At 35.7% G+C, this 10670-nt stretch overlaps 1 protein-coding gene across 2 annotated transcripts; it reads left to right on the plus strand.

The window, feature by feature from the left end:
• Positions 1-1939: 1939 nt before the first annotated feature.
• CD53 (CD53 molecule) lies at positions 1940-8606 on the plus strand (the record flags this gene model as incomplete). 2 transcript variants are annotated; one of them, XM_080691025.1, is made up of 7 exons in its annotated part: positions 1940-2014; positions 2889-3077; positions 4463-4537; positions 5070-5165; positions 6257-6337; positions 7364-7447; positions 8535-8606. In XM_080691025.1, the coding sequence occupies 7 exons, from the start codon at positions 1952-1954 to the stop codon at positions 8604-8606; spliced, it is 660 nt and encodes a 219-aa protein (XP_080547151.1). The 2 variants fall into 2 exon arrangements, with proteins under 2 accessions (XP_080547151.1, XP_080547150.1); XM_080691024.1 differs by lacking the exons at positions 5070-5165; positions 6257-6337 and having other exon boundaries at positions 1952-2014.
• Positions 8607-10670: the final 2064 nt, after the last annotated feature.

A 10670-nucleotide genomic window follows, 5' to 3' on the forward strand; every position in this document is an offset into this window, starting at 1 on the left:
ACTTCTATTAGAGGAGTAATTTGAAAGGATTTTCTTCCATTATGTAGACTCTCTTTTCAGACCCTTGACTATTTGCTTTGTTGTGCAGAAGCTTTTTAATTTAATATTATTTCATTTGCTTATTTCCTGAGCTTTGGGGGTCTTATTGGGGAAGTCTCCACTAGTGCCTATATGTTGGAGAGTTAGTTCTATATTTTCATCCTGTAATTGCAAGGTTTGTGATCTAATTTCTAGGCTTTTTATCCACCTTGAGTTAATTTTTATGCATGATGCACAACAACTATGAAGACCAGTTTGGTTCAACTATGAAGATCAGTATGTTTCTCAAAAGACTAGAAATGGAACTACCATATGACCCAGCTATACCATTCTTCAGTATATTTTCAAAGGAATTAAATTCAGAATATTATAGTGATGTATGCATATCCATGTTTATAGCAGCACAATTCAAAATAACCACATTATATAACCAAGCTAGGTATTTGTTTGGTGAGGAATGAATAAATAAAATATGGTATATAAATGAAATGGAATTTTACTCAGTCATAAAGAGCAAAATTATATCATTTGTTTCAAGTTCTATATCACTCTGTCTTGTGAGCCATGACTGCCTTGGTCTTGGAATCTCAGCTCTGCCTCCTCAGCCAGACAACCTTTCAGAATTTTTTCTCCATCCTGTGGTCTAGAAATTGTCAGTGCAGTAATTGGGGACAATCATGGCACTCACATCACTTATTTCCCACCTTTCAGGGTCACAGTTCCTGATTGTTTTATGTCCAGTGTCTTGCAAGCCATCATTCTATAGTCTGTATATATTTGGGTTGTTTCAGGTGAGAGGATAAATCTGGTTCCTGTTCATCTATTTTGGCCAGAGACACAATCCAAAATATGTGATTTTATATAATTTCACATTAAGAATACTAAAGTGAACATGCAAAATTAATTTTGTAATTCATCTTAGTTATCTTAATATATCCCAAATATTACCACTTCAGCATGCAATCCATATAAAATCATTAATATATTTTTGTACAAAGTGTATATTTTATATTTATAGCACATTTAAATTCAGACACTCCAAATTTCAGGTGTTCATTATTCACAGCTCAACTATAGAGTTCCCAGGATTATGTTAGTCAATGTTTAGCTGCTCAAGCCAAATGACACTCATTTGAATGTCAATTTAAATGTCACATTCATGAAATATTCTTTTATCAGCCAACTAAAAATATAAATTTTTATGGCATTTAGTACTGCTTTTTGAGATGATTTATTTTATCTCATATAGCTTAATATAGCTTGTGCAAAGGGTGACAGGCTTTCCAAAAATGTAGAAATGAGGAACCTCCACACTGATCTCCACAGTTGCTGCACTAATATGCAATCACAACAAAATTTTTTGTTTCCCTGCATCATTATCAATATTTAATATTGTTTGTATTCTTGATAATTGCCATTCTAATTGGAACCAGATGAAATATCAATCTAGTTTTGACTTGCATTTCCCTGATTGCTAATGATTGTGAATTTTTTATATATTTATTAGTCATTTGTATTTCATCCATACTGTTTAATTTAATGCTGGAAATTGCTTGTTGACTTGAAACAAAAATAAATTTTGAGGATGAACAAATTGGTACCTCAGCTCAGAATTTAATGAGTGATGTGTGCATGTATACCTCTATCATCTTGTACCCCATTAACATGTACAACTACAATACACTGATAAAAATAAATAAGATAAGCAAAACACAAAGAAAATAAAAAACTAAAAGAATATTTTGGGATAACTTTCTAGAGGATAGCCATAACCCAAACTGAAGATGATGATGGCAATTCCTGAACCCTGAACATTTGTGCTTTTGAGTCTCTGGTTTTGAACACATTGCAGAACCAGATCACTTATTTCCTTTTTTCGTCCTTTGACATTTTAGGGCAAGAACATCTCAGCATGGGCATGAGTACCTTGAAATTGCTGAAATATGTCCTGTTTTTCTTCAACTTGCTCTTTTGGGTAAGTATTTCTCTTCTGAGCATGGTTGAGCTACCCCCTTACCCCTTCAACCTGCCCAGCTAAGTTTTTCTTTTTCTCTACTAAAGAGTCAGGAGTGAAATGCAACCCATGCATACCTGAGTCATGTCTAACACACCCAAACTAGAAACAAAGGAGAAATAATTTCTTCCCTTATTCCCATCTTGTTACAATATAAGCCTACAAAATTGGAAGATACCAGTACAGTTAATAATGGAGGTGCGATTGCTCTCCAGGGGCTTTATATTACTGCTCTCACAACTGTCATCTATAGGTGAGAAACCAGCTGAAATTTGGGTAGTAAGTACCTGTTTATTTCCCCTGGATCCCTTAAAAGAATAACTGATTGAAAGAGAGGTCATATTTCCTAGGAAGGGTTCACTGTGCCACACTTAGCAATTAAACATCAGATTTATGATGGCTTGGTACTCATTTATCTATAAAGATTTCGATAAGTTTGGATTTTCTAGTTTTCTGCCAAACAATATGAGCTTCCTCAAACACCATATCTCCTATCTATGGTCATATTTTCAAAAGGGAAGGCCATATGTAAAAAAAAATTGAGTAGGCAAAGAGTAGGATATGTGATGTTAGGTATTCCTATGGTGAAGATATTGTGTGGCTCATAGGAATTACCCTTTCTTGGTATGAATGGGAAGAGATATGAGTGGAACTCTATATGAGAGAGTTTGGATTGCCTTTCTTCTAAGATCCTGGCAAAGGGGATAAAGATTTTGCATGAAAGTCTTGATTGAACATTTGTTCAATCAGAAACAGATGGTTCTGATTTCAAGAAAATGAGAACATGGGTGAGGAGAACTACAATTGGCTTTACAATGTGGAATTTTCCTTTCAGATCTGTGGATGCTGCATTCTAGGCTTTGGGATCTACCTCCTGATCCACAATACCTTTGGAGTGCTCTTCCATAACCTCCCCTTCCTCACACTGGGCAATGTGCTTGTCATCGTGGGTTCAATTATCATGGTGGTTGCCTTCCTTGGCTGCATGGGCTCTATCAAGGAGAACAAGTGCCTGCTTATGTCGGTGAGTCCTTATAGTAGATATGGTTCCCTGGCTTGGGGAGATAATTCCTTAAGTTTTATAATAAATTTCCCAGTACATCACCAATAAGCACAGGGAACTTATGGGTCAGCACACCAGATTATCCTGGTTTGTATAGACCAATAGTATTGCTTTTGACTGGAATTCCATGGTTAGGTGGGAGAGAGAATTGCTATTCCCCTTAGAATTCATTTTACACTGTTAATGATTCTTTGTCATTATAATTTCCCTTTGGAGCATTTTATTTTTTCTCCATGTCTGCTTGAAATCAAGTGCCATCCATCTGCCTAAATTTTTATGTTGGAACATATTTCAGGATCTGATTTAGAGTTTTTAACTGATGGAAATTTATCTATAAAGTGATAAACATAGTGGCCCTCCTTAAATGGGAGTTAGCATCCTTAACTCACATCTGCACAAAATTCTTCATAGTGAGTTCTAGTGTTCTAGAACAGCCCTTGAGTTCTAGTGTGAGATGATAAATACTTTCAGTTGTTCCCTGTTGGGTAATTATCCTAAGGAGCACCTTTCATCTTGGGTTTTATCTGAAAAAATTATTAAAAAAAGATCTCCATGTTTCTCTAATGTGTCCAGAGCAGAGCTTGGTATGAAAGTGCTTCTCTAACCATAGGTATGGTTCCCAATTGCCTTGGTTCTTCTGTAAATTATTTATTTTATCTTTCTCTTTTGGGTCAATACTGAAACCAGAGCCAAGAGAAAGAATGAAAAAAAAACTGTCTCTATTCTCAAGTAGTTCTCAGACTGATAGCAAAAAGCAAGAGATGATCAACATGGGTTAAAGGGTTTTATTAGTCAAAATTAATATTGCAGTAATGAGAAAGAATAAATGAAATGTGGGTTTGTGTATATTAATGGCATAAAGGAAGTAAGCCTCTAAATTTGGAGACAAAACTGAGCTTGAAGTATAAGTTCCTTCTCTCCCCCATCTTCAAAAGGCTAATTCAGCCTTCAGGCTCCATCAGCTATCCTTGATCTAGTAGAAAGGATAAAGACCAAAACTTTAAAGATACAGTTTAGTTTATGTTTTTTGCTTAACTGTTTCAATAGTCTAATGCAAGCATTGTTTTCTTTATTCAACAGATAACATAATATATGCATGGTATTCTGATAGACATAATGGGTGGGAGAGAACAAAATTAGGAGACAGTTTATCTGGTCCTTTAGACCCCAATTTTAGGAAAAGAGTACATATTCCTCACAAAAAAACAGGAGGTTTGCAAATCCTTAGGAAGGCAAGAACAGGAACATCCTGCACATGTACAGATACCTGTGGATGCCCTAAGGGCAGAGAATAGTGGATTGAAAACTGGGACCCATGTTTTGAGAATGTCTCTGCTTTGCCTCAGTTCTTTGTCCTGCTGCTGATTATCCTCCTTGCAGAGGTGACCTTGGCTATCCTGCTCTTCGTGTATGAACAAAAGGTAATATAACAAACACAATTTTGTCTTGTTGCTGAAAGTGGGGAGTGTGCAGTGTAAAAATTTGGTACAAAATAAAATAAAGCAGATAGGTGGGAAATAAATTAATTATAATTGGGGAGAGAGAACATACCTGAATGGCAGCATGTAGGGTGCCTAGAAAGAATAGTAAAACAAGTGTTTTTACTCATATTTAATTTCCCCCATGTATTTGGCAGTAGATGATGTCTGTGTCCATGCCTTAGAATAGTCCTTGCTTTGATTGCCCTTTTTCTTCCTTTGGAAAACCATAGTGCTAGAAGGATGAAAGTCCATTGAATATTTCTTCCTTTAATGTCACCTCACCTTTAGTACTTCTTCCCACATATGCACTCTCACTCCTCACTTCTCCAATTCCAAGGAGATAATTTGGGAGGGAGCAACAAGTTGACCAACTAGCCTGTACCAGACATTTTTTATTCCTTGAATTCTCCTTCTTTCCTTTTTTCTCTTCTTTTATAACAATGTCTCCTCTGTTGGAACCTGCCCTGCCCAGTTGAATGATTATGTGGCTGAAGGCCTGAATACCAGCATCCAACGTTACCACTCAGACAACAGCACCAAGACAGCATGGGACTCCATCCAGTCATTTGTAAGTACAAAAGAAATCTTCAACTCAGCTCAGTCTTCATTTTCTATCCTCAATCCCTGGGAACTATTGTTTAACTAGTGTTTCTCTGTAGGAAGTTTCAGAATCTAAAGTCCATAGTTCCAAGATCCAGAATAACATCTTGGCTATCACAAAAATTGCTTAGAAACACTTTTTACATAATTTTTACATATACAAAAGTAAAGAAAATATTTGCCAGTTTCATCTCATCTAATACCCTTCACGTTTGCAATAATATTTTAAAGCAAATACTAGACATTTTATCATTTTCTCCATCAAATATAATTAATATAGACTATAATCAAATTATCTTAATTTTCTCAAAAGTTTTCTAATGGGGTGAGAATTGAGGAAGGGTTAAATGAGTGATATCTACATGAATGTCTCTACCATCCTGTACTCCATAAAAATGTATGACTATACTTCACCAATAAAAAATTTTAAAATTAAGATCTAAACAAAACATATGTTAAAGTTGGATATGTCTCTAATTTTTTGAGTCTATAATAGTATTCTTCTTTGTTCATGCTATATGTTTGTGAAAAGAAATTAGATTATTTGTTCTGTAGATTTCCCCACTTTCTGGATCTTGCTAGTTTCTACCTCAAGGTATTTTGGTTTCAGGGAGCCTTTGTTTCTCATAAGAAAGGTTCTGTTTTATGGAAAGACTCATAGCTAGTATCTTCTGCTGCCTCGCATAAGAAGGCACATGATATTCAATTATATTGTTTTCTGTTATCTTAAGGCTGGCTGGTGGGCCAAGGTATGGTCAGCCTGATCTCTTTATCATAAAGTTCCCCAGATGCATAATTCTTGATATGTAAGATATGAATAAACTTATCCTCTCAACTTCACAGAGGTCTTATATAAATAAAATGGTATCTTCACAGAGGTCTTACGTGAATAAAATGGTATAACAGATTTGAAAGCACTTTGTTCCAATGAGCCCATAATAGTAGACTGATACAATTTTTGCTGTAGTCAGATCTGAATGGCACATCCTTTCTTCCAATGTCTAATTTTTTTTTCTGTAGACTGTCTAACCATTATGTTTCTGGTTATTTGGCCTATAGCTGCATTGCTGTGGTGTAAATGGCACCAGTGATTGGAAGAGTCATATACCAGCATCTTGCCCCTCAGATCCACAAGTTAAGGTAATTTTGTTGGCAACATTGTGTCACTAACTTCTTTATTTAAATGTTTAATTAGCTTTGTGATTGCAGTCATAAAGGACCTAGTCCTTCCATTTAGAAATTTGGGACTTTGAACCAAAGAAAGCACAGTGACAACTTCAGGTTAAAAAAACACAGCATAAAAATATTTCATTCATTTTGCTAGAAACAGAGTGAAGAATCTCACTATACTAAACTATTACATTAAATTGAGAGAGTTTGCTTGAAAATGGCAGTGGGTTGAGTCTAGATATTTCTTGGGCAAGCAATAGGTATCCATAGAGTTGAAAGTAAAATATACAGGATTAAGGTTAAAAAGTTTGTCCTTCTACCAGTTCTCTGTTCCTTCCTTAGAGGTGACAGAATCTAGCTCCTTAGTGAAATGAATTATAAGTGAAGGAGTGATTATTTGGGGAGGGAGAGTATCTTCTCACATAATTTAGAACCTCAGAATAGGCTCAGAGAAAAAGCCCAAGTCATCTTCCAACTAGACCAAATCACTAAGATTTGGGATATTACACACTCCTGAGGTTTGTAAATTTTCAGAAATTTTTTAGGTCTCTTAGAGAAAAACTAGGCTATCTACCAATCAACAACTTTCCAGGAGCTTAGTAGGGCAATGATAAAGTCATTGATTGTTGAAGCAGAACTTGAAATACAAATTAATTTTGGGTTACATAGCCTATATTCTTATTTGTTAATCTTAGATCAGCACTGAGTGTTCAAAGGACATAAGGGTATTTATTACTGACCTGCCTCTTTGGATCTAGTTTAACTCCGTAGGTAAGAATCTAGAACTTCTACATTAGGATCACTGGAATGCCAGGAAGTCTCCATTTTAATAATTTCTGCTTTATGCATATTTTGTTATCCATTCAAAGCAAACAAAATTATAATACCGACCTAAGTCTCTTTGATTGCACAGGACAAAATATAAACTATCTTTTCTAATAATTATCCTGAAAGTTGAATTACAGAATATTATCATTTGTACCTGTATTTTTGTAGGGTTGCTACATGAAAACACAGCAATGGTTTCACTCCAATTTCTTGTATATCGGAATCATTACCATCTGTGTATGTGTGATCCAGGTAAAAGCTTAATTCTAGTACTATTATAATGTTTAAATGAGTTAAATCATATAAAGTTTCAGAATAGCAATGGGAACATAGCACTTGTACAAAAATGTTATCTATTTAATTAGTATATGAATTCCCCCAAACAAGTAACAAATGCTTATCAATTTGACTCCAGTATGTAGAAAACATACTATGAAAACATCTTTTTTTTTTTTTTTTTTTTTTTGGTGGTACTGGGGTTCCTGAAGCCCTTATACCTCCGGGCTACACGCCCAGACCTATTTTATATTTTTATTTAGAAACAGGGTCTCCTAAGCCAGCGCACGCGGCTGGCTTCGAAGCTGCGCAATCCTCCTGTCTCCGCCTCCCAAGCGCGGGGATTACAAGCGTGCGCCACCACGCCCAGCTGAAAACATCTTTATAGTCAACTTATCCCCCAGAGATACAAGTTTATGAGTGATTCATAGTCAAATGAAAAGCTACTAAGCAGAATCCCACTTTGGTCACTCACTCATCTTGTCTGGAAAGATCATGACTGATGAACCAGTCCACTTGAAAAATTGGCCTTGTAGGTTAAGAAGGAGTTGATGAAAACTATGATAAATTTTCTAGTTGTTCCTGTGACTAGTTTAACAAGCAAGACTCAATTGGGAGGTATTTTGTGCTTTTTTGTAGTATGATATTTCTAACATTTTCTACTCAAGTATTTGATATATAACAGCCTATTTAAGACCTGACCAAGGAACTAAAAAAAAAAAGTGATTTTCCCCTGCTTGGAAAATCAAAGAGGAATGGGGCATGGGTAGAGTGTTAAGTTAACTGCAGTGTTAACAGAATTTGACTGTACCAGCATCAGGGTATGAAGGGTATGAAGCTGTCCCAATATGTTTTACTTCGTTGTCTTGTCCTTGTTCCCATTTATTTTACCATTGCTATTCTCAAGCTTAAAGAAAGAATTCTGAGCAGAAATTGAAAATGGTGGTAGAAAAGGTTGTTGCCATGTGATTGATATTTCCTATTTTGTGGAGCCAACCCCAGGAATTGTGGGAGAAATGGTTTCTGTTTTGAATACTTTACACTTTCCCAATTCTTCTTTCAGGTGCTGGGAATGTCCTTTGCATTGACTCTGAATTGCCAGATTGATAAAACCAGCCAAGCTCTAGGACTGTGACCTGAAACTTCCCTGTACTGGAGACAGTTACTTCATCTTTGAAAATCCACAGCAATATATAAATAGCATGAAGCTCCAGATGATAATCTGCTGCACTGACATCTTTGTCCTCCTCTCATCTCTTCATTGTTTTAGTCCCTGTCCTATACCACCAGAAAAAAAGGTTGTTGTTTAGGCACTTCAAATCTCAGGCAGCAAGATAGCCATTCACCCATTGATGGTGGAAGCCATGTCCCTCAAGGTGGTGAAACATACCTGGGTGGTTTTTAGACATGAAAAGCCAAGAGGACCTTGCAGCACTAGTGGTTTAAATTTAAAGGGTAGGTCTCAGATTTAAATGCCCAAATATCCCCAATGTCAAATCAGTCTCCAGCCTCTAATTCATTCCCAAAACTTCTATACTAAGTCACACATAAAAAAGCTAAAGGTTGTTCTAGAGCCAGACCCATTGGATCATTGTCACAAACTTGTGTTTCCTTTTGATCAGGAACATTGGCTATAGCAATGACAAAGTACTCTTTTTGCAAGAATGAAGTTTCACTTCAATTTAATTATTAAAGTGTCTTTTATTTAATTATTTCTGGAAAAAGCTATTCAGGAATTCATATCCTGACTTCAGCTAGTCTCTTAGCTTTTGAGTTACACAGCCATGGAGGTATTCAGTGCCAGTATTTCTGATGGGTTAGCCAGTAATCACTTTTAGAAGAATTAAAGTTGTTATTTCTTTATTAAACAAGTTTGTTAATATACTATTTTACTCTTTAATAAATAAAATATCTTATAATCTCAGTCTCAACCTTCTCTTGCTTATACCTCAAACACTCCTTGCATGACTCAAACTATTGTCCTGTCAGCAAGAGAAATATATTAGCTACCTAATGATTTAGTTCAATACTTAGTGGCTAAAAAAATTAATTGCCTTACCATTTGGGGGTGGTCAGAAATCTGAGAGCAGATTAATTTAGTTGTTCTGATTTAGGAATTCTTATATAACCATGATGGAGTGGTCAGCTATGGCTGGAGTTTTCTCAAGTTGTCAAACTATCATGTGGTCGCTGGCAAATATTTATCACTCATGCCTTTTCAGAGGTTGCCTTATAACATGACAGCTAGTTTTTCCCTACAGTGAAGCATTCAAGATAGAGCATGACATATAGCACCCAAACAGAATCACTTGTCCTTTTATACCCTAACTTAGAAGTGCCACTGCATCAGTTCTGTTGTATTCTATTCCTTAGAAGCTAGTCAAAATTTTTACACCAGATTCAAGGGGAGAAGATTGTACAAGGGTGTAAATTCTAGCAGAGTGAATATCACTAATGACCAATAAAAATTTGCCAACTATGCTATGTTTGTTAGGTCAGGAAAAGAAGCTTGACTAAATTGCCTATATGATAACTATAATGGTATAACAGAAAATTAGAGTAAATCTAATACAAAGCTGAATGTAGAGAACTCAGAGAGAAAATAAGATAGAATAATGAGCTTCTTTGTTGGAGTTTTGTTTAGGATATCCCACTTCATAAAAGAAAACTTGGTGATAGAATTTCTGGTAACACTTGAGGCCAGGAAAATGACATGGATCAGCTTCTCCTTTAGATCACCAAGAAGGATCTAGCCCTGAAGACACTTGAAATTCTGCTCTCCATAACTAGGAAAGAAAAAAATTACGTTTTTGAAGACAATAAATGTGTAGTAATTTGTTCCAGAAGCTGTAGGAAGATAATACATTAGCATATAGGTAGAAAAGATGTAGGTGAATTGAACAAATGATAACAGAATCATAAAGTCTAGCATAAGTATACAAGTCCAAAAAGATGAGACACAAAGCATAGTAGGCACAAAATTTGAAGTTATAATGACAGAGAATGCCCCAGAACTGATGAGAGGTATAATCCAAAAATAAGGCCAATTTAAACAAGAAATCAATTTAAAAGCATCATTAGAACTTATGGAAGCTGTGTGTGGTGGCTCATGCTTGTAATCTCAGCATTTGGGAGGCTGAGACAGGAGGATCTGGGTTTGCAGCCAGCCCCAGCTACTTAAGTGAGGCACTTTGCAACT

The sequence above is a fragment of the Muscardinus avellanarius genome (genome assembly GCF_963383645.1).
Source record: "Muscardinus avellanarius genome assembly, chromosome: 3".
Taxonomy (NCBI): domain Eukaryota; kingdom Metazoa; phylum Chordata; class Mammalia; order Rodentia; family Gliridae; genus Muscardinus; species Muscardinus avellanarius.